At 40.1% G+C, this 24969-nt stretch overlaps 1 protein-coding gene and 1 long non-coding RNA gene across 8 annotated transcripts in view; one reads left to right on the top strand and one right to left on the bottom strand.

The window, feature by feature from the left end:
• The window catches only part of LOC128627522 (uncharacterized), a 120688-nt gene extending 101879 nt beyond the window's left edge, over positions 1-18809 (top strand). For 2 of the 5 annotated variants that reach the window (XR_008391739.1, XR_008391738.1), the window contains exon 6: positions 3922-6596. This is a non-coding gene — a long non-coding RNA (uncharacterized LOC128627522). Of the gene's footprint in view, positions 1-3921; positions 6597-8409; positions 10193-18222 lie in introns of those variants that run through there. The other 3 variants (XR_008391740.1, XR_008391742.1, XR_008391741.1) reach the window with 3 other exon arrangements.
• LOC119048004 (sperm-associated antigen 6) overlaps positions 1-19041 on the bottom strand; it is a 39567-nt gene extending 20526 nt beyond the window's left edge. For all 3 annotated transcript variants that reach the window (XM_053665840.1, XM_037143512.2, XM_053665841.1), the window contains exons 1-4: positions 18982-19041; positions 18806-18901; positions 5353-5519; positions 1219-1402 (exon numbers count right to left, since the gene is read on the bottom strand). In XM_053665840.1, coding sequence (XP_053521815.1) covers positions 1219-1402; positions 5353-5519; positions 18806-18901; positions 18982-19006 — 472 coding nt within the window. In that variant the 5' untranslated portion in view covers positions 19007-19041. The remainder of the gene's footprint in view (positions 1-1218; positions 1403-5352; positions 5520-18805; positions 18902-18981) is intronic.
• Positions 19042-24969: the final 5928 nt, after the last annotated feature.

Here is a 24969-nt window from a genome sequence, read left to right as displayed (position 1 = left end):
TTTTTATGAGTATAGTTTTTTTATTCTGTGGAATTCTTTACTTAGGATGAATTCCCAAAGCAGGCCTTCTAGAGTAACTATAAACCATTTCGTGACTTAGATTAGTTCTACCAAACAACTTTGCTCAAGTTTATACAATTTGTCGTGCCTCCACCAACAGGCATAAACATTATCAAGTCCTCTCTAACCTTCAGTATCAATACTGATACCTTTCATTTTCTGAATATTTACCATATGCCAAGCACTCTCCTAAATGCTTCACATGCAGCATCTCATCATCCTCACAACGTATCTCAGTGGTAGCTCCCGTGAACATCCTACAACAAATCCTGAAGTAACTCTGAAGTGATTACCCTCTTTTTGCAGATAAGGAAGTAAAGGTTCTGAAAGTTTAAAACTCATATCCAATGTCATATAGCAACTAAGTGGTAGAACTTGGACTCAAACTCTGGTCCAGTCTGACGCCACGGTGCTCTTAGCCACTCAGCTCTATTTCTGCCTTACTCTCCCCCCGCCCCAAGTAATAAAAGAGGGAAAGATATTTGCACTAATGTTTTAATACACAGTTCTTGATTACTAGCAAAGCTGATCATTTTTACATATGTTTGTTAAACTGTTTATTCTTGTTGTATTATTTATTCATATAATTTAGCAGTTTTGTTCTCTATGTACTTTTTACTGACCAGGTGTATCAGCACAACTTTACGCAGGAGGTCCTGGCACCGAATTGTTATTTTCTAAGAAAAGGTGGTCCTTCTCTTTCTCCTCCTTCCTTCCTGCCCAATACAGACTGAATACAAAATGTTCTAGAAAGTTATGTCCATATCTTTTTAACGTTACTCACTCATATGATATGGCCCCTGGATGATTTAGAATGCCCTATACTATGAGTAAGAGTGATGACTCAATGTACCCTGAAGGATGACAAACTAAAGGCATTTCTTAAATGAGAATTTGAGAATTAATATCTCATTTGCCCCATTTTCTGCCCCTCCTTTCCCTCTATAAATTTCCCCTCTCCTAACAGATAAAAGCTGGGATGTATAGATTTGTGTGTGTGTGAATTTGTAATTCAAACAACTTGGGCATCATTCAAAGCTTATCTTCTACAATGTAAAGAAACATCACTAAAAACTCACCTATGCTTTACTAATCAAAGCCAGATTTGCCTAATAAATATAAACTTTAATAATCCTATTTTAACTTACGCTCCATTACCTGCATTATGTCTTGCAATATTTCCAAGGGCCCAGGCCACCGCCTCTTTAACTCCCGGGTCGAAATCTTCCAGGCATATCACCAGCGTATCCAGAGCTCCACAATCAACTATTGCCTGAGCTAGTTGAGGAGAATGTTTACCAACTGCTCGTAACACAAAGGCAGCTGCTTTCTTGTAGAAACGCTACAAGGATAAAATAGACAAAGTAACTAAAATTCGAAGTGAGTTGAGCACTTATATAACAAAAAGTTAGAAGAAGACAAAAACCAATGTCAAAATAACATTAATGTAATAAAGTTCAACAGCTCTTAAATAGGAAAACATCCCACATCATTTTTTTATGTTCTCTGTTGCTTTTGTTTAGTAACTAAACAAAAACAATGTAAGTCTTAAATTACATTCCAAATATTTTATTCTAAAAGATGATTTTATAAATAAAATATATTTCCTGCAAAATTTATATCCTACAAATTCATAAAATAATGAGATTTTTACATATCTGTGTTACACTAAAAGTATTTGACCCCGAGGAACTCAGATTGTCCACATGACAACTAAACTGTCAAACTCATTTCCTTTACCTGCCCTCAGTCTTTAAGCCTGGTAGGCTTCTCATGGCCTTAACTAGGTGTTCTTTCTAGTGTTCTAAGTTATCCTGAAATAGCCAAAATGCAATTATCAATCACTGAATAAACACAAAGGCAAAACATTTATGATACATTTTAAAACTTTTCCTGGCACAGAAACTATCCAAACAATGAGATACAATATTTATCCCTTTTTAGAAGTGCTTTTTTAAAAAGGCACTTTAAAAAGAAATACAGGCCCTGGCTGGTGTAGCTCAGTGGATTGAACGCAGGCCTGGAAACCAGAGGATTGTGGTTCAATTCCCAGTCAGGGCACATGCCTGGGTTGCAAGCCAGTTCCCTGCAGGCCAGTTCCCAGTAGGGGACGCACTAGAGGCAACCATACATTGATGTTTCTCTCCCTCTCTCCTTCCCCTCTAAAGATAAATAAATAATTAAAAGATAATTAGAGCAAAACCCTTTAAAAAATAAAAAAATAAAAAGAAATACAAATGTGAATTTTTATCACATACAAATGTGATACATCATCTTACCATGATGTGAATTTTAAGTAATGCTTCACATGTATAATATTTTCTACATATAAATTTTATTAGATTAAGACATAAAAACTGAAATATGATTTTCTTCATGTAGCCAAGAAAATTAAATGTTTAGAAAGCATTTAGCTCGAAGTCTCACTGTGGTTGTATGGTTCACATAATGATACAGTAATGGTCTCCTAACTCTTCCTTTTATTAACAGAACCCAGTTAACCCTCTACTTTAAATTCTGTTTCTATTTCCATTCAGTGACTACTAAAAAGCAACTGGGAGTCATAACAGCTGTTTTGAAAGTATTCTATTTACTTAGACTAAAATATTAAGATACAAAAAATTTATAGGAGAAAATATATCAAGTATATTTTTAACATTAAATCTTAAAACCTAGTATGTATTGATGATATAAGAAATATGCTATTTGGTAAAGATATTTTAATTTTATATATTTCTTTGGTTTCTTAAATGTAACATATGTAGATATTAAAACATGTGTTGTAAAGTTTAATTTTATGTCAGTAACCAAATAGCTACTAATTTATTGCAAAGATGATAATAGAGTTTTAAAGTAGCTTTCCACAGATTTTCTTGTAATTGTGGAAAAATAATGGTGATACATTTCTTATCATTACCGTAAGCTAACTTGACTTTTTATATTGTAGAATTTTCAAACTTACAATTTCTTTGCTGTTAATAGTCACTACTAACTACAGTGCCTATAATTTACATTTTCTGACCTCCTTCTCTCTTTATTCTAATACCTGCTTCCTTGAATTCCTCTCTTCTCTCCCACTTCTCATCAAAGAAATTTCCTTTCAAAAAAAAGCAAAAGAACTTTGCTCCCCATAAAGACAGATTAAATCTCCTGTGAGAAATGAGTTAAAGGACTGGCAGGTGAAGAAGACAGAAGCTTTTGAATTTTGCTTACATTCTTACATTCTCATACTTTCCTGACTTAATACTCTCTATCTCTTTATAACTAACAGACATCATTTACATGGAAAACTTCTATTAAGAACCTTCTAAAAAAAACCTTCTATGTGGGATACCAAAATACACACTCTGCCATCAAAAGATGGAGGTAAGAGTCCAGAAAGAAGAAAGTCTAACATTATTTGATAATAGAAGGAATACCTGCAACAAAAATAAAGTTTCTGTCACTCCTTGTAGAGATAAAACAGTCATTAGTGAATAACTCTCCAATTTATAAAAATGAGGCAAATTTTCAACAAAAGAATTTGTTTACTTTTAAAAATGCCGGCAAAATACACATGACATAAAATTTACCATTTCAATCATTTTAAAGTATACAATTCAGTGGCGTTTAGTGCCTTCACAATATTGTGCATTCACAATATTCTGGAACCTCTGTAGTTCCAGAATATTTTTTAAAAGATTTTACTATATTTTTAGAGAGAGGGAGAAGGGAGGCAGAAAGAGAGGGAGATATTGGTGTGAGTGAGATACATCCATCTATGGCCTCTTGCAAGCTCCCCAACCAGGGACCCGACCTGGTCTGCAACCCAGGCATGTAACCTAACTGGGAATCTAACCTATGACCTTTCTCCCTTTGCAGGACAATGCCCAACCAACTGAGCCACACCAGTCAGAGCTGTAGTTCCAGAATATTTTTATCAACCCAACAAGGAACCCCATATGTGTTAAGTAGCCACTCCTCATTCCCCTCTCCCCTAGCCCTGGGTAACCACTAATCTGCTTCTGTCTCTGTGGATTTTATATATTGGGGATATTTCATATAAATGGAATCATATAATATATAGCTTTTGTGTCTGGCTAAGCATAACGTTTTCAAGGTTCATCCATGTTGTAGCATTTATCATTACTTGATCCTTTTTATGGCTGATAATATTCCACTGTATGGACATATAACATTTTGTTTATCCTGTAATGCTTTTGGCTATTATGAATAATGCTGCTATGAACATTTGTGTACAAGTTTTGTTTGAACACCTGTCTTCAGTCCTTTTGGAAACATAACTAGAGCAGAATTCCTAGGCCATATGGTAATTATGTTTAACTTACTGAGGAACCGCCAAGCCGTCGGAAGCAGCCGCACCATTTCACACTTCTGCCAGCAAAGTACAAGGGGTCAAGCATCTCCACATCCTCATTACCACTTGTTGTTTTCCTTTATTTTTCTCTATTATTATGGCCAACCCAGTAGGTAATGTGCTATCTCGTGGCTTTGATTTGCATTTCCTAATGACTAAAGCTGTTGAACATCTTTTCATGTTTATGGGCCACAGGTACATCTTCCTTGAATAATTGTCTATTCAAGTCCTTTGCCCATTTTTAATTGGATTGTTTGTCCTTTGGTTACACAAGTAGGAATGCAATCTTAAAGATTTGTCAAGAAAGATATATCCCTAGTTAAGATAAACTAACAGAATGGAATGAACAGTCCAAGACCCTACCTACAGGAAGGTCCTTTACTGCTATTAGGTACTGGTAGGTGGCGTGTACAGAGACATGGAGTGGGACCAGGCAGAAGGAGAAACGGATATTGGGGCACTCTTAGGTGACCCGTAAAAGGCCTGACATCCTTGCATACTGGTAAAATGCTTTATAAAACCTTCCATTAAACAGTCTTCTCCCTTTTGGATGCTTCTCTCCCCTTTGCTCCAAAGCAATCTGTTATAGTTGCCATCAACCTGTATATAATTTTACCTGTATATAAAGATTTCTGTAAACAACTTTTTGTTTGCCCAAGGCTTTATATCCTAAGCCTTAGTCTATAATTTTAATACTCTGATACACAGAAATACTGCTTTATGTATACCTCCATTACATTTTTAAATCTGTTAATACAATAATGGAAAATAGCTGCATACCAACCTCAAAGTAGAATACCTTCCTGATGCTATGTTCAGTTTAGAGAAGTGAAGGTGTGTTAACAGCTTAATAATTCTAAGGCCTGTAACCTTGCAAATGCATCCAAACTATCAAAATTTTTAAGTGAAAAACATAACATTAAAAAAATTCTTACATTCTGTTCTGCCAATGAATAAACAAGCTGTGGAAGGATGTCGCCCTTCACAACTGCTTCTGCTAGGTCATCATTATAATTAGCCAGTCTCCCAAGAGCCAAAACAGCAGTCTGTTGAATTGTTGGGACCACATCCAGAAGAAGAGGCCTCAGCAAAGACATTACACCTGAATTAAATTATGAAGGAACAGAATTAGCAAAATTTAAATTTAAAAACAAACATACAGTTCGGCACATAAGCAAGTAAGAAAATGAAGGGGAAACCAGCAAAAACAAAAAATTAGCCACTATAAACTAATGGGATATTTAGAAGTATATAACTGTCCAAGACACAGAATAATATAACCTATAATTATCAAAGCAGCGTAGTGTGGAAATGAGAACAGCTTTGGGTTTAGAGAAGAGTTTAAACCCCCGATTTGTTAGATACTAGCTATGTGACCTGCCAGGGCTGCCACGACGAATGTAAAGAAAGGTTGTGAAGCACATAGTATAATGCCTGGCACTATACTATGTGCTAGGGATTCCTCCCCCCGCCCCTCCCCTTTGAAAATCCTATCTTTCAGGGCTCAGCTCAGATCCTTCCCTCTCAATGAAGTCTTTCTTTCTTTCTTTTTTTCTCTGATTCCAAATGAAAGAGTTTATTACAGAAATTTTGTCAGGATCTATCTCAGAACCAGAGGAGCTTGCAGTGCCATTTGTCCAGGCTGCCTTCATGAAGGGCTGCAAATCAGAATTCTGACATTATCTCCAAATAAGTAAATTATTTGATATAAAAAAGTATATCAGCTCTCGTAAAATTCATTTGAGGGTTGAATGGGTAGTAGGTATCTCATCCTCACAACAATGATAAAAGTAGCTTATATTTATGGAGCATTTATATGCATGCATTGTTTTAAGAATTTGTTTTGCATATTATTAATTTACTGAACTTTCATGACAAACCTATGATGCGGGCCCTATTATTATGTCTATTTTACAGATGAGGAAATTGAGGCTGAGAAAGCTTAAAAATTTTGTCACACAATTAATAAATGGTGGAGCAAGGTTAGAAATTCTGACATTCTTGCCCTGACCAGTGTGGCTCAATTGGTTGGGCATCATCTCGCAATCGAAAGGGTGCTGGTTCTATCCCAGGTCAGGGTACATGCCTGGGTTGCAGGCCTGGTCCCTGGTTGGGGCAGTTGCAAGAGGTGACCGATTGATGTTCCTCTCCCTTTCTTTCTCCCTACCTTTCTCTCTCTCTAAAATAAGTAAGTAAACACTTTTAAAAAAAGAAATTCTGCTATTTTATTAATTTATTTTATTTTATTAATAACTGCTAAATAAATAATAATATGTATTTAAAACTGAGGAAGTAGGGGAAGGGAGACAAATAATTGCATTTTGGTCATCTTATTGGATATTCCAACTCTTTATATTAGCTTTGCCTTACTAGAAAATCTGTAAAATACTTAAAGCTTTTGTGCTTTAATGATGGTATATCAGTCTAAGGTTATAAGAAAGGTAATGTAGTTCAAACCAAATGAAGTACCCCTTGACTTTCTAAACTTTATATAATTTACAGCAGGCTATTCAACTGATGTTGCTGTATCTTCTCTATAAAAACATATTCCAGTGATCTATAAAAGCATATATTACCATAATCTTTTATAATGTTATATCTAGAAACATTTTATTTTTTATTTAAAGTATTTTATTTATTTATTTTTTTAGAGAGAGAGGAAGGGAGGGAGAAAGAGAGGGAGAGAAACATCCATGTGTGGTTGCCTCTTGCGTGCCACCTACTGGGGACCTGGCCCAAAACCCAGGCATGTGCCTCAGACTGTGAATCAAACCTGGGACCCTTTGGTTTATAGGCGGGCACTCAATCCACTGAGCCACACCAGTCAGGGCCAGAAACATTTTAAATAGAATAAAAGGAAAACACTTACAGTAACTTTTAGGATTGGGCTAAAGTATGATACATAGTACTCCCAAATAACATAAACAAAGAATGATGCTTATCTCAGACACATTTAATGATGTGACCTGTGGCTTTCCACAGTTTCCAATTTCATTTAGTGGTCATTTTTATGTCTAAGTTCGCTCAGTTACATCATCATATACAAGGCCACAAGTGCACGTTTGAATACCACGCAAGCTAATTAACTTGCAGACACAAAGCACTCCTGCTCAAGCTGAGGTCATAGCTCCTGTTAGACAAACCAACGTGTCTGCTCATAAGTGCTCTTTAAACTATTATCTATACTTTTTTTATAGCGATATTTCAGAAATATCTCCCAACAAAGTTTAAAGCACAGAGCAAGGTATTAGAATTACTACCAAGTATTAACATAGGTTCTTTCTAAAAAGTTGGGTTTCAAACAACTTGTCAATCTCTTCTTTGTAGTTTGCTTTATTACTTGTTTATTTTTTAATTGTGGTAAAATACACATAACATAGAAATTACCACTTAAACCATTTTTAGTGTACAATTCAGTGGTACCTAGTACATTTCCAATGATATGTAATCATCTCCACTATTTAGAAAATGTTATGCTGTTTTCTACAGAAGCTTCACAATTTCACATTCCCACCAGCAAAATTTAAGGCCTCAATGTCTCCACATCTTCATCAACATCTATTTTCCATGTTTTTTTAAAAATAATAGCCATCCCAATCAGCATGAAGTGATATCTCATTGTGGTTTTGATTTTTATTTCCCTAGCATTAGTGATGGTGAATGTCTTTTTATGTGCTTGTTGGCCATTTGTATATCTTCTTTATTGAAATGTCTGTTCAAATCCCTTTCCCATTTTAATTGGGTTGTTATTAATTGTTGAATATAGCTTGTCATTTTTTATAATAAATATCCACCACTTAAAAAAGAAAGGCTGCCCGGACTGGTGTGGCTCAGCTGGTTGGGTGTTGCCCCACAAAGCGAAAGGTCACTGCTTCCAGGGCTCACGCCTGAGTTGCAGGCCTGCCTCAGTAGGGGTGCATGTGAGATGCAATTGACGGATGTTTCTCTCCCTTTCTTTCTCCCTCCCTTCCTCTCTCTCTAAAAAAATAAAGTCTTTTTAGAGGACTTCCGCCAAGATGGAGGCGTAGGTGGAAGCACTATGCCTCCTCCCACAACCGAGTTTAAAAACAACAAAGTTTTAGCAACAAAAACACAGCGAAAACCACAGAAAATTGAACTTCACAGAAGTCTGACAACAACGAACCCTTCAGCCAAACCGGTAAGAGGGGCAGAGCTAGTAGCAGAGCGGGATCGGGCAGGAAAGATCCACTGGACTGACCCAGGCGCATGACCCAGGTGCACAGGCAGCCGTAGGTGGATCCCAGGTGTGGCGAAGTGGGCAGACCCACTGAGGGCGCAAGGCGGTGGACTCACTGAAGGCTGACCACAGTCACACATTCGCGCGCAGATAAACCAGTGAAGGAGGGAGTGGTGAGACAGACTGTGCAGGCCCCAGTGGCAGAAAGTGGCAGAGGGGACTGCCATTGTCCTCTCTGACCCCACCCCCACCTACAGCATCGCAAACCAGTGACCTGGCTGGCCCCGCCCTGGTGAACAACTAAGGCTCTGCTCCTCATACCTAACAGGCACAAACAGATCAAAACATGGCTCAAGAAGAACTTAGAGCCCCAGAGCCAATAAATCTAAGCAATGAAGAAATAGCCAAACTTTCAGATGCACAGTTCAAAACACTGGTGATCAGGATGCTCACAGAACTGGCTGATTTGAGTCACAAATTAGAGGAACATATGAAGGCTAAACTAATTAAAATGAATGGAAATGCACAGGAAACCAATAGTGATAAAAAGGAAACTGGGACTCAAATCAAGGGAGTGGACCAGAAGGAAGAAAAAAATGACCAAACAGAAAAGAAGGAAGAAACAACAATTCAAAAAAATGAGAAAAGGCTTGGGAACTTCCAGGACATCTTTAAACACTCCAATATCTGAATTATAGGGGTACCAGAAGGGGGAAGGGAACATCCACCAGTGGAAAACTTATTTGAACAAATAATAAAGGAGAATTTCCCCAATCTGGCAAAGGCAGTAGACTTCCAGGAAATCCAGGAAGCTCAGAGAGTCCCAAAGAAGTTGGACCCAAGGAGGAACACACCAAGGCACATCATCATTACATTAGCCAAGATTCAAATGAAGGAGAGAATCCTAGAAGCAGCAAGAGATAAGGGGACAGTCACCTACAAAGGAGTTCCCATCAGACTGTCAGCTGATTTCTCAAAAGAGTCCTTACAGGCAAGAAGGGGCTGGAAAGAAGTATTCCAAGTCATGAATTCCAAAGACCTACATCCAAGATTGCTCTATCCAGCAAAACTTTCATTTAGAATGGAAAGGGCAGATAAAGTGCTTCTCAGATAAGATCAAATTCAAGGAGTTCATCATCACCAAGCCCTTATTACATGAAATGTTAAAGGGACTTAATGGAAAAATAATGTCAATAAAATGACACACAAGAATAGAAGGAGAGGCTTTCCTTCTATTCTTATGTTCAGTGTCCGTGTTAGGCTTCTGCGTGGAAACTTCTGCTCTATTGTGCTTTCCCTATATTCATTAGTTCAGAAAGTCACACAAGAAGGATTTCAAAAGTTTTAAATCTCTGAACCTATAAAAGTAAAAGCTGAAGTTTCCATTAAAATATATTTGTTTGGGGGATAGAGGCAGGTAGAGAGAAAAAAGGGGGAATAAATGGTGATGGAAGCAGACGACTTTGGGTGGTGAACACACAATACAATATACAGATGATGCATTATAGAAGCTTACCCTTGAAGTGTATATAATTTTGTTAGCCAATGTAACCCCAATAAATTCAATAAAAATAAATAATATATCTGTGTTTGAATAAGAGTGTTCTTTTAGAGAAAATAACTGCCCCAGATTTCTAGTCCTTAAATTGCTTCTTAGTACTTTATAATCATTAGCCCCCAGCAACATGATTTTTTTTATCTCTTACACAGATTAAACATGGAGACTGTGATATTTAATGACACATTTGTCCTAAAAATACAATAATGATGCAAGAGACATTGAGTTGGGGGGGGAGGGGAGGAGAGAAGAGCAGAGGGAAAAGTAGTATATATAACATAAAAAGAAATTTTTTCCTTACTTGCCTGTCCATGAGGAATCCATAGTGATTGATTCTTGGTGAGAGAATGCACAAAAATGTATAGTTCATAAACTGCAGCAGTCTGAATAGTTGCTGTAATATCTGATATACAAGGTCTCTAGGAAACAACTAAGGGCCTCATTGTGGTGTCCACTGGAGGAACCAACAAGAGCTATCTAATTTCTAATATTAAAAATAATTCATGTATTATATGGTAATATCTCTAAAATAATTCAATCTATACAAACTGATAAAATAGTGTAAAACTATTTTTGAAATTTATAGGATCTTTACAATTCTCCCCCTCTCCCAACTTTATGGCTTTGAGTTCCTCTTCTAGTTTTCTTTTTCCAGTGCCATACCTGAGACATTGCTGCTGATACCTACATTGCAGCCCAGTTATGCCCCAAACAAAAATAACTTTGCTGATCCTGCCACAATTGTTCATTCAAAAAAACAGACTGGGGTTTACTAAGTGGCAAGGAGTAGAACTACATGTACAAGTTAAGGAGGCTCCTATTCTCAAGAAACTAATAATCAGGTGGATGCAATTGTAAAGTAGCCTCAAAATAATCACAGCTCTTTCCTTTAATTCCTTTTAGTGCAACATAGGCCTAATTATTTTGATGGTGCATGCTAAAAGCATATGTAAATTAGGAAGGAAATGTCAAATATTTCCAAAGACAAGAAATTTCTTATGCATTCTCCTATTACATATATATACATATATACCCCCCAAACTGGAATTCATTTATAAAAAATTTTATATATACTCTTACATGTTTAAACTTCAGTCACCTTCATAGTACTCTCCATTTGATGCAAAACACTTATTAAGACATTTTTCCGCTGCTCAAAACAGGTTTTGAACTCCTCAATTTTCACTCCTTTTAGTGCTTCTACCTTTTTTGTTTCACCTCTTTCACATTAGCATAATGTTTCCCTTTGAGGACTTTTTTCATCCAAGGAAACAAACAAAAAAATGTCACCCAGGGTGAGATTGGCTGAACGGGAATGATGGGGCACAGGGTTCGTGCCATTTTTGGTCAAAAACTGCTGAACACTCAGCTTGACGTGGGCAGGTGCACCTGTAAATCATTCGTTATGAAGTGGGCAAATGTGTTGAGTCTGTAAATAAAATTCACCGAAGCCAAACACAGCCTCTCACAACAAAGCCAGCTGGTACACTGATACAGATCGGTTCCCAGAACACCCACTTAGTGGGGGAAGCCTGTGCTACAAGGGTCCCGTCCTCCAGAAGATAATTCTGATTTTGGGGGTCTCACCTATAATGTATATACATACTACCTCAATCTTCTGTTTAAAAAGATATTCAGCAACTTTGTTTCTTTAAAAACAATAGTCTATAAGTAGGGCCTTTGGGCTCATGTAAGTCATAGTAAAGATATCTGGTTGCCTTGGTTACTTACTTATCTTCCTTGTCTTACTCAATTTTTTAAAAATTCAATTTATTTTTATTGTGGTAAAATATACATAACAAAATTTATTATTTTAACCATTTTAGATCACAATTTAATGGCACTAAGTACAGTTACAATGTTGTGTAACCATCACCCACTATCATTTCCAGAACTTACTCATAATTTCTAACAGATACTCTATATAAACTAACACTAACTCCCCATTTCTCCCTACCCCCAGCCCCCAGTATCCTCTATTCTACTTTCTGTCTCTGAATTTGTCTACTGTAGACATCTCATATAAATGGCCTCATATAATATTTGTCCTTTTTTGTCTGGCTTATTTCATATTAACATATTTTCAAAGTTCATCTACTATAGCATGTTTCAGAATTTCCTTAGCTTTGTAAGATGAAAAATATTCTATTGTATGTAGATGTAACATTTTGTTTCTCCACTCACCTGTTAATGGACATTTAGGTTGTTTCCACCTTTTGGATATTGTGAATAGTGCTGCTATGCACAGTGGTGTGCTCCATTTGAGTCCCAGGTTTCAATGCTTTTTAGTGCATCCCTTGGAGCGGAATTGTTCGTTTTTGAGAAACCACCAAACTATTTTCCACAATGGCTGCACCATTTTGCATTCCTACCAGCAAAGCACACAGGTTCCAATTTCTCCACATTCTCAACGACCCGTTATTTTTTGTTGTTTTTTTAATAATAGCCACCCTAAGGGATATGAAATGGTATCTCACTGTGGTTTGATTTGCATTTCCCTAAAGACTAGTGATATTGAGCATCCTTTCATGTGCTTATTGGCCACTTCTACAACTTCTTTGGAGAAATGTCTATTCAAATTCTTTGGCCAGTTTTAATCAAGTTGTTGCAGTTTTTGTTGACTATTAGGAGTTCTCTGTATATTGTAGACATGAATCTCTTATCAGACATATGCTAGGCAAATATATTCTTTCTTTCTTTCTTTCTTCCTTTCTTTCTTTCTTTCTTTCTTTCTTTCTTTCTTTCTTTCTTTCTTTCTTTCTTTTTCTTTTCTTTTCTTTTTTTTTCTTTCTTTCTTTCTTTCTTTCTTTCTTTCTTTCTTTCTTTCTTTCTTTCTTTCTTTCTTTTTAGCAAGAGGAGGAGGGACTAAAGAGAGACACATCCATCAGTTGCCTCTCTCACACACACACACACACACACACACACACCCCACTGGGGACCTAGCCCACAACCCAGGCATTTGCCCTGGCTGGGAATTGAACTGGTGTCCCTTTTGTTCACAGGCCAGCAGCACTCAATCCACTGAGCAACACCAGCTAGTGCCCTGTTCTCCCATTCTGAAGCCATCTTCTTAATTTTCTTGGTAGTATTTTTTACTTAAAATGAAATGATGTACTGTATATATTCTTTATTTTCTAATTTTATTCAAAATTACCATTAACTTATATGTTAAAGACATTATTGTAAATTTTGCAAAGCTTTAAAAATGTAAAGTCCAACAAATGTTTTTTTTCAACAAATGTTTTATTTTTATTTAAAACTACTTTTTATATGAGCATTTAACATGAAATTGCTACTATAGTTCATTCAAGTTTTAGAAGAAGTGATTACATTATACAATTATCCAGTACACAGCAAAGCATTCACCACCGACTGTCAGTGTTGCTATCTGACTCAGGCATTCTGTTTGGAGTCCAATGAGGAAATTAAAAAAACTTCATCCTTTAAGAACAGAAAGAATCATTTTCCCAGCTTGTTACATGACTGCTTATGTTGAGAGACAACAGACTGAGCTAATTGAAAGTTTGTCTCTTGGAGGCAGACTGACTGGGTTCAAATCTGGGTGCTGTCACTTCCCAGCTGTGGGGCCCAGCAAGGTTACTTAACGTCTCTGTGTCTCACTCTCCTTGTATGTAAAATAGTGGTAAACTCCAGGGCTACCTCATAAAATTGTTGTGAGAATTACAATAAGTAAAATTTCTAAAGTGTTAGGAAGATGGGTTGAGACAAAGTAGATACAAGTACTTGATAAATAAAAGTGCTAACTAAAGGGATCAATTCCCTATGTTGACCTTATTTTTCATTAACATTTTATTATTATTACTGTATGTGACTCATTAACCAATACTTTCCATTCTGATGAAGAAATATTTAAGATGCTGTGGCCCCACAGACTGAATCTTTTCTACAGTATCTTTTAGAGTTATAATGGAATGACTAATTCATTTAAGAAATATCTGTTAGAGATACTTCTCCAAGGAGGACATACAGAGGGTGTAGAGACATATGAAAAGATGGTCAGTATCCCTAGCTATCAAAGAGATCTAAATTTACAGCACAATGAGATACCACCTCACACTGGTCAGAATGGCCATCATTAACAAAGCAACAAACAAGTGTTGGAGAGGTTTTAGAGAAAAGGGAACCCTAATGCATTGTTGGTGGGAATGTGAACTGGTGCAACCACTATGGAAATAAATCAGTATGGAATTTCCTCAGAAAACTAAAAATGGATCTGTCTTTTGACCCAGCAATTCCACTGCTAAGAACCCTAAAACACTAATCAAAAGAACCTATGCACCCCCGTGTTCATAGCAGCACAATTTACAATAGCCAAGTGCTGGAAGCAACCTAAGTGCTCATCAGTAAATGAGTGGATCAAAAAAACTATGGTACATTTACACTATGGAATTCTATGCGGCAGAAATAAAGAAGGAGCTCCTACCCTTTGTGACAGCATAGATGGAACTGCAAAGCATTATGCTAAGCGAAATAAGCCAGGCAGTGAAAGACAAGTGCCATGTGCTCTCACCTTTAACAGGAACCTAATGAACAAAACAAACAAGCAAGCAAAATATAACCAAAGACACTGAAATTGGGAACAGGCTGACAGTGACCTGAGGGGAGAGGGGAGGGAATTTCAGGGGAGAAGGGTGAAGGGTTTGCAGGAACAATTATAAAGGACACATGGATAATAACAACGGAGAGTGGAAACAGGGGAGGGAGGTGGGTAAGGCTGGGGTGTTGGGCTGGGGTGGGGGGAAAAGGCATAAAACTGTACTTGAACAACAACAAAAAAGAAAAAATATCTGTTAGGATTCAACACAATTCCTATCAATATACCAATGGCATAATTCACAGAACTAGAACAAACAATCCAAAATTTATATGAAAACACAAAAGACCCCAATTAACAACAGAAATCTTGAAAAAGAACACAGTGGGAGGTATCACACTACCTGATATCAAACTATACTACAAGGCTATAGCAATCAAAACAGCATGGTACTGACATAAAAACAGACACATAGATCAATGAAAAACAATAGAGAGTCCAGAAATAAACCCACAACTATATAGTCAATTAATCTATGACTAAGGAAGCAAGAAAATAAAGCAGGGTAAAGACAGTCTATTTAATAAATGATTGTGGGAAAATTAGACAGATAAATGCAAAAGGGACTGGTGAGGGACCAGCCCCTTCCGCTTCTGTACCCCTCCTACCAGCAACTATTCTGAGAAGGCAAGGATGGATGTGGTTTCTTTAATTCCATAGTTCTCAGACTTCCAACTCAATTTCTGATGGTTCTGAGTGATGGTTGTTCTATACTTTAATTGTAATTTTGATGTGGTCGTGTGAAGAGGCGAGCCATGACTGCTTATGCTGCCATCTTGATTAGAAGTATGGGTGGCTATTTAAAATTTCATATTTAAAGCACTTATACTTTGCTGATCACTTAGCCTAACAGTTTGAACTGATTAAATTCCACAACATACTCTATATTTATGGGAAGAAAAACCCTGCCATTATTATACTAAAACATGTTATTCTGTATCTTTAATGTTATTATTTCTATATTTCAGTATCAAAATTTTAATATGTCAATCATTTTTTCTTTAAAAAATGGTTTAGTTTAGGTGTATATTATCAAAAAATTACATACTTATAATTTGCAGGTGTCCATTCACAAAAGCCATTGAATAGAAATGAGAGGGGAAGAAAAACTAAAAATTAAGCATTTAAAAATGCAATATGCTCTAATAAACTTTAATTAGTGTATATGAAACACTGTGTGACCAGCACTGTTCTGAGTACTTTGAGGAATAAGCCTACAGGCATAAAAACATGCACAGATGTAGAGGAAAGTAAATTAATCTACAAGAAACAACTACAGAACAGAAGATTATCAACTTTGAAAGAACAAAATGTTTATTTTTAAATAATTAGCTCCAAATTCTTTTATTTATTTCCCTTCCCTCCTTTCTCCCCTTCTTTTCTTCCTTCAAGGGAAAAGGAGAGAATTACTTACAAAGGAGTTCCCATAAGACTGCCAGCTGATTTTTCAAAAGAAACCTTGCAGGCAAGGAGGAGCTAGAAAAAAGTATTCAAAGTCATGAAAGGCAAGGACTTACAACCAAGATTACTCTATCCAGCAAAGCTATCATTTAGAATGGAAGGGCAGATGAAGTGCTTCCCAGATAAGGTCAAGTTAAAGGAGGTCATCATCACCAAGCCGTTAGTATATGAAATGTTAAAGGGACTTTTCTTATTTAAGAAAAAGAAGATCAAAACCATGAACAGTAAAATGACAACAAACTCATAGCTATTCACAACTTAATCTAAAACAAAAACAAACTATGCAAACTAGAATAGGAACATCATAGAAATGGAGAGTCACCAGCTGGGAGGGGGGAGGTTAGGGGGAAAGGTACAGGGAATAAGAAGCATAAATGGTAGGGACCAAATAGACAGGGGGAGGTTAAGAATAGTATCAGAAATGGAGAAGGTAAAGAACCTACATGTATGACCCAGGGACATGAACTAAGGAGGGGGATGCTGGAGAGAATAGGGGCACTGGGAGGAAGGGAATAAAGGGGAGGGAAAAGGGGACAACTGTAATAGCATAATCAATAAAATATACTTAAAATTTGTTTAAAGAAAGAAATAGGAAAAAAGACTTTTTATATTTAATGTTTGGCATTTTAATTATGATGTGTCTCCTGGTGTGGTCCTCTTTGGGTCCAACTTGTTTGGGACTCTCTGTGCTTTCTGGCCTTGTATGTCTATTTCCTTTGCAAAATTAGGGAAGTTTTCTTTCATTATTTTTCAACTAAGTTTTCAATTTCTTGCTCCTCCTCTTCTCCTTCTGGCATTCTTATGATTTGGATGTTGGTGCATTTGGAGTCTTCTTAGACTGGTCCCAGAGTCTTCTTATTCTCTCCTCATTTTTTTAAATTCTTGTTCTTCAAGAATTATGTAGTGGTTGACTGTTTATTTCTTCCTTATGTTCAAAATTGTTGATTTGACCTCTGGCTTTGTTCCCTGTTGGTTCCCTGTGGGTTTGTCTTTATTTTACTTAGTGCAGCTTTCATTTCTTCCTTTATGCATTTGCCATACACATTGAGATCTCTAAGCATCCTTATCATCACTGTTTTGAACTCTGCACCCGATAGGTTGGCTATCTCCACTTCACTTAATTCTTTATTGGACTTTCGATACATTCTTTCATTTGGGCCATGTTTCTTTGTCTCCTCAATTTGGCAGTCTCCCTGTGTTTGTTTCTGTGTATTGAGTAGAGCTGCATTAACTCCATCTTGATCTGAACAAGTCTTTTGGATGCCAGTATTGCTTAGGTTTACTCCATTATCCCCTATCACACTTTGTTGAGGGCCCAGAAAAGTCTTGAGGAAGAAAAGTCATCTGTATTAAGTCTATGCCTTTACATTTGTGTCAGTTATATGAGAAAACTGTGGCAAAGCAAATATAGAAATGATAATTTTTTTAATAGAAAACAGATTAGTGATTTCCCAGGGGTTGGGGACAAGGGGGAGGTGTGTGTGGTTATAAAAATATCTCTTTATTTAAAAAATATATATATATAGAGAGAGATTTTTATTGATTTTCTAGGGGCAATAGAAATTCCCCTAAAAAACTCAGAGTTAATATTATTTCTAAACATTCTTGACCTGTCTATATGTACTTAATTTTTTAAATTCCATGTTACTTTAAATGTTTTAAATATTATGTCCTATAAATTGAAGGTTTTTCATGACACAGCAGTGATAAAATGCTATCTTATTTTGAGTTCAGATGGTGGTGGGATAATGCTTAGTGAGAGAGAGTGCCCCCATTATTTTATCTTTATGTTAATAGACAAGTGTATCACACACACACACACACACACACACACTCACACACTCTTCCTCTCTATAGTCTCTATTAGTTCAGGCTGAGGGTGAAATGAGAACACCGTAAGGATTTTTCGAAACTAGGTCTTTATCGACTTTGAATGTCCTGGACACTATCCAAGCACATCATTGCTCTTTCAGCAAAGCCAAACCAAAACCAATGTGTCGGCCGCTCTGGAATTCCTCTGCCGTGAAGAAGTCCACGAAGGCTGGGTGCCCTGCACAGGCGCCCAGGTAAAACGCGTCTGATTAGGGTAAGTTCGCATTCACGTAAAAGAGCTTCCAGGCAAGTCCTTTGGCTTTGCCTTCTAAGCAGTCACTTGCCTGGTGGCGCTGAGACGGAAACAGGGACGTCGGGCCTGTCACACGCCACGCGGGTCACTGAGCATCGCCCTCTCCGCCTCCCTCCCCGAGGCCCGTTAAAGAGTCTGTCCGCGCGTCCAGGTGAGTCCGAGGAGTTTGGGGCCGCCCTCCAGCCCCCACCGTCCTCCTTCCCCAAGCTCAGCCGGCAGGGAAGGGGATGGGAAAGGAGACCCGGGCAAGGACGGGGTTGAGGCGGGGAGGCGGGGACCCGGGGACTCGGGCGGCGAGAGGCCAGAGGGCCCCTGGCAGCGACTGGCCGGCACGCGGCTGACGCGAGGCGGGATGGAGGTCTCGGGGCCCGAGGGCTCCGGGCGGCACAGCCCCGCAGGTCAGGGCGGCGCGGGCTCAGCGGGGAGCTCACCGGCATTCTGCAGGGTCTCGATGTTCTTGGGCCTGGTCGCCAGCTCCGCCACCGTCTGCACGAACTGGGTCCGGGCTTTCTGGTACTGCTCGAACACTGCGGGGAGAGGCACCGTGACGCCGCCGCCCCGCGGCCCCGCTCCCGCCGCAGGCCTGGGGCGCTGGCCCAGCCCCTACCTTGCAGCACATGCTTCTGACTCATGGCGTCCGCGGCTCTGCGCCCCGCCAAGGCCCCGTCGGCGTCTGTTGCCAGTCCTCTCTGTGTATCCGCGTCTCCTGGTCAACACACCGGAACCGGAACGCGGCCGTTTTGCTGCAACGGCCAGTCCCCGGAGTGACGTTACGGCCGAGGGCCCCGCGCCCGCGACCAAGGCCAAGTGCGGGGTGGCCTCCGCGGGCGGGAGTCGCGCCTCCGAGCGTCTCCACCCGCGTGCGGGGCGCGTTGCCCGGACGAGAGCAAGCTCTGCGCAAACCATCCCCAGACCCGCGTGGCAGCCTGGCCGCACGCGCGACTCCTCGGGCCAGGAAGCCCGACCGCCAGGGAGAACCGCTGTGAGCGCTGGGAGGCCAGGAGACAAGGCCTCGCGTGGCATGGTGTAATCTGATAAATATGTCATTGTCAATGCAGCCTTGAAGTCAAACCCCTTCAGGCCAGTTTTTATGTACCTGACATTTCAGTTTTCAGAATTCCTGGTGGGTCGAGACGATGATGTTCGTACACTTAATTCTGTTGTATTGCAAGCATTTGGTAAGCACTCCTAAATATTCGAGGAGAAAAGCAGATGAGAACAGTGTGATCGATGTCCCTGCCTTCCACGACTTTCTCCTACTCCTACTAGCTTTTCTGTTTTCTCACTTTTGTGTGATTTTTAAACACTTAGGCTTTGTCTTTTACATTTAGGCTTCATTTGTTGCTGAATGTAGAGGGAGGGAGGGGAGAGAGAGAAAATGAGAACGAGAAACTTAATTCCAATGATCTTAACCAGACTTCTCTAGCTTGAGCCACTTTAACTCTTTACAAAGTCTCTTTTAACAAAAACTGGATACTTAGTCTATTACTACTTTCTAGCTTCTCTAAAAACTGTAGACCACATGTTTCTATCACAGGTGTCAACTGAAGATGTTTCTCCATCAGAAACTGCAGTTGCACCAGGTGTCAAGTGAGCAGATAGCCACAGCTGCCGCAGAGTAGCGCCAAGGCAGGAAACCTCTTGATATCCCTTCTTCAACAGAGGGACCCGTGCCAACGTGGTTGGATCTGCGAGGTCTGGTTCCGACTTGCGCTCTCTGGTGAAGTCCAGGGATTGTGTGGAGCCCGGAACAGCTGGGAATGAAGACCAGCAGTCAGAGACAGCAGCAAGCGTCTGCACTCAGACAGGTGCCTGTTTTTTGCTCTGCACTTCAGGAGCCAGTGATACCCACAACCCCTTTACTTAACTCTAAGGCATAAGTTTCACTAAGGAAACAGATCCTTTAAAATGAAAGCCTTTAACCGTGACCGGGGCGGCTCAGTGAGTTGAGCGCCAGCCTGTGAATGGAAAGCTTGTCTGTACAATTCCTGAGATTAGGGCACATGCCTAGGTTGTGGGCCAGGTCCCCGGTTGGGGGCGTGCAGAAACCGATCCATGTCTTAAGTGTTAAGTTTCTTTTAGTTTAAGGTCAATAAAATATTAAGATGACAGTGATTTAGCTGGCCCCAAAGTTCTAAAGATGCACCTGTAACTTTTCCACTAATGCAGTGGAGGCAGAGATTTCTCCTAAAGTAAAACCATCGTTAGGTGGGCTGCATACCAGACTAGTCGTGTCTCCAAGGCACCATATAGCACAAAGTGATTGATACTTAAAATTGATGCTTCGACTGTAGAAGTCTGTAATACAGCACGACATAGTCTAAAACAATGAGCCATGCATAAAAAATCATGTTAAGGCTGCTTGTTGCGTGTGTTTGTTTCATCTTACTGAAGACTTACATGGGTGTTCTTTAAAAACTGTTCCCGAACCCCTACCCCCCGCAGAAATCCGTAAGCGCCCCTTTAAAATCTCGGCGTCGTTGAACTTCTCCCGGAGGAGGTAGGTGTTACTGCTTGCCCACATTTTTGTTAGTACAGGACACGAGACAAAGACGGGAGGTGGCACCGGTGGAGAGACCTCGGGGGCCCACTGCGCCCGCTCGGAGCCACGAGGCGGGAGGACGCAGCTCGCGCCTCCTGTAGGTGCCGTTACTGCCGACGCTTCTGCGAAGCTGGACACGGGAGTGTCCCTGCGCGGCGCTGGCCAGGCGGAGACGCCTGCGTTGGGTGTGGGCGGGTTTGTTGGGGCTGGAGAAGAGGGAAGGATGTAGACGTCCCCCACCTCCAAGGCTTTTCCTAGGTCCCTAAGTTTCTAGAAGGCCAACGAGCCCCTCCGCGCACTCTCCACGCTGTTTCTAACGAGGAAGAGGCGCCAGGTGTCTATTGGCGGCGGTCGGGCTGTCGTTCCGCGTAGAGCCAGCCCAGCGCGGCCCCCGCCGGGAGTCCCCGGGCCGGGGCCTAAAGGGGGTGCGGGTGCGAGGGCCGGCGGTGAGGCGGGAGTGCAGAAGAGAGGCTCGGGCTCCCCGGCGGCGGGCTCCGGAGCACAGGCCCGGGTGGGGGAGATCCCTCTCTCCAGCTTCCTCGCAGCCCCACGGGCACCAGTGTGAGGACTGGGACCTAGGGGCTCTGGGTCTCGCAGAGCCGGCTTCGGCAGAGTGGGGCTGAAGGGTCGGGGAGGAGAGATGGACGAGGCCTCTCTTCTTTGGCTTTGCTGCCAGGGCCGAGCCTCCAGCCCTGCAGTGCGGGCTCTCCCGGACGGGTCCTGCTTGAACTTGCTTGTGAACCCCTGGGCTCGGGGGTTCCGAGAGAACCCCTGGGTAGCCGAGAACCGAGGCCTCGAAGCGCCCGCGGACCTGGAACAGCTCACCGCGGCCGGCCGCTGGGCTTCCCGCTCACGTTCTGCCCTGGGGACTTACAGAGTCCTGTTTGGGAAGAGAGGGTGTGGGGTCTCCAGACTCCTGGTGACCGAAATGGGGTGCAGGAACCCTGCCCCATCTTCCATCAGCCCGCTCCTTAGACCCTGGATCACGATGCAGGGCACCGATGACGTTTTACTGATCTGTACACTTGAAACCCTTATGGTCTGGCGAACCCGTGTCACCCCAATAAATTCAATTTTTTTTTTTTAAAGATGTAAACGGTGTCGGGGGGAAAAAAAGGATATTTCAAGATGCATTGCCTTAGTAGTTTTGCAATATCCAATACTAGCCCCGAAGCGTTCCTGGTGAACTATAAAGATAGGTAATGCCAGTCTGTGCTCTGTGAAAGTGTGCAGTGATTTTAAAATCGCACCTTCCCCACGGCTACTGAATCAGTGTTCAGACACTATTGGTGGGAAAATAGCAAAGCTACAACTTCTTACGTACGATTTATCATTCTCCTTAGAATTCTGGAAACATCTGTCAGGTATTTTCAGTACAATTCCACATTTGAAATATAATTAGGTAAAAAAAACAAAACAAAACAGTGAATGAGGATATCTGATTAATGCCACTAGCCTGGAAAATGTTTAGCATTCCATTCAGTTCATTCAAGAAATCAAAGCTTTATATCTTAAAAGCTTTGTTTTTCTAATAGGGGCTGCTGAACTTCTGGAATCCTCTGGAAATTCAACAGTTTGCTGAGTTATGTTAAAAGGGCTCTGGGGCATACAAAGGTAAACAGATGCTTGACCTCAAGGAGCTTTGAACTTAGAAATTTCATCACAAATGAAACTTCAATCAAATCCATGGAAAACACTCAACTAACTTAGTAACTATTTAAAGCCAGGACAATTAAACTAAGAGCAAAGAAATTTAGCAGTGCATACATTTCCTGAGGAACTCAATAAGTAAAAGACTGCTAGATACTTTGGAAATTTTTCTTCAATAAGTTTAAAACAGTAACAAAAGTTCTATTAATAATCAGTCAGTGTCCTACAACCACAGAAAATAGAAAAGGCAGAAAAATCTGGAAAGATTAATGTCAGTCATTTTCTTTATGCATCAGACCACCCAGTCCACATGGCCAGTGGGTGATGTGGTTCGTCAAATGGAACGAGCCAATCACATCTGGATGACAAGTATGTGGGTATAACGTGTAAGCTAACAGGAGTGGTTATATTATGAATTTCGTGCAAAGTATTCGTGGCAGACAAAGACAGGAGACAGCAGTGGTTGCCTGTGGCTCTAAGCCAGAGGAAGGCCACCATTCCCGGGAGCAGACACTGCTGTAATAAGCTTTTGTTTTTGTCCATATTACTAGAAAGGGAGTGGGCATCTGGTGTTGACTTCTTTCTTCACCGCCATCCTTATTTCTGATGTCAAGAAAAGCTTTCTAATAAAGTGGCCAACGACAAAGAATTCCAGCTCAAGGTGGAGAAGAGGGCGTGTGGGTTGGGACTAAGCAAGGCACCTCTGTGAAATTTATTTAAGTTAACATGCTAAGAATATCACATTTTTTTGTGATTGCTTTCATGGACCAACTTGGAATCTATGGTCTTAGTAAATGAAGCATACTATGTAAAATAAACTATTAACATTCAAAATTATATTGTCGTTAGAATATATATAGTAATTGAAGCCATGGGTATAGAAGAGATTGCTTTGAAAAGCTATGTATAAGGGAAAACGGGGGGGACTTGGAGAATAGGTACATTGAAGTAGCATGTAAGTGAAGCCTGTGAAGGTGAGCAGTGGCAGTAAATAAACCTGAGTATTTGCAGAACTGCCTGACCCAATGAGCCCTATGAGGGATCCCATCTGCCTTTCTTTTCTGTTACAGCAACACCTACCCCAATGCCAGGCTGGTAGGTGCATACATAATTTCCTACACACCGTTGAATGTGGGCAGGGCAGGAAAGCTGCAAGTGCCGGTGACTATGGCAGCTGGATGACTGGAGGTGTGTGCCAGCAGGATGGCGGGCAGTGAGTGAAGAGTGAGTAGGGCGTGAGAAAGAGAAGACAGCAACGGAGGGCGTCTCGTCCCAAACATTTGGCTTGGAAGAGAGATGTGGTGGTAGTTAGAGGGAGATAGAATACTAGGGTTTTTTATTTTAGGATGAAAAAAGGGAGCATATTTATATGTTAAAGAGTAAGAAGTAATGAGTAAAAAAAGGATGAAGTTAGAGGAGAAGGGAGAATGACGGAGGGAGGCCCCCAAGAAGGCAGAGGTGGGGTGCACTCCAGAGCAGGGATGGATTAGCTTCGGGAAGGTAGAGAAGTGAGGAGAGAGAAAGGACCTGCGTGGCCACTGAGGCACTTCTGGCAGAGGAGAGATTTAGGAAGAGCTCATCTGATGACCTCTATTTTTCTCTATTTTTAAGTCTTCTGCTTGGAAAGCTACTCTGGGAAAGAGGATAATGTGTAGAGAAGTCTACACACTTCCAAAAAGCTCAAAATTCCTAACAAAAAGCAAATAATATCTTTCCTCAAAAGTAGATAGATTGAAGAGAAATTTAAGCAAAATCCGGGGGCTTTACTATAAGTAGGTATATCACAAAAGTAGAAAAGGAGGCTAATTATTCTCCAAATAATTAAAACAAATAGAACAACTTTTTGGAGGAGAGTACAGAAAAAAATTAAGAAAATGACATGCAGTTGCAAAAAGTATGAACATTTACAAACCCTTTAATCACATAGGGTTTAATCACAAACCCTTTAATTGTAGGGTCCTACAATCCTGAAAGGACCAGAGAGAGTGTTTTCCTTTATTGAAAGGATAGCAGGGAAGGTCACCTCAAAAATCAGGGAAGCTGAGATAATTAATATTTAGTTTAATAGTTTCAAAGATATGTCAGGTTTGGTGACAAGAATGAGCAATATGTTGAAATGTGGGAGACCACAGTGGAATCGGAAAGGATTCAATGAAGTTCAATCTCAGTAAACAGCATCTAGATAAAATACTTAGGACCTAGTAGCTGCATTCCATGATAATGTTATTGTCTGAAGTCCTAGGCATAGCATTTTGAATGGTTCTTGTAGTCTTGAGACAATGCTCAAGATTAAGTTACCAAAATAGTGCCTGCATTTAACAACAGACACACACAACAAACAGAAATGCATGACCTTGAATATTAAAAAATATTAGGCTTGCTAAGCAAAAAAAGTATTGGGAA

Source organism: Artibeus jamaicensis, unplaced genomic scaffold, assembly GCF_021234435.1.
Source record: "Artibeus jamaicensis isolate MK-2021 breed Jamaican fruit bat unplaced genomic scaffold, CSHL_Jam_final contig_426, whole genome shotgun sequence".
Classification (NCBI taxonomy): Eukaryota; Metazoa; Chordata; class Mammalia; order Chiroptera; family Phyllostomidae; genus Artibeus; species Artibeus jamaicensis.
This window is presented reverse-complemented; position numbering and strand designations above follow the sequence as displayed.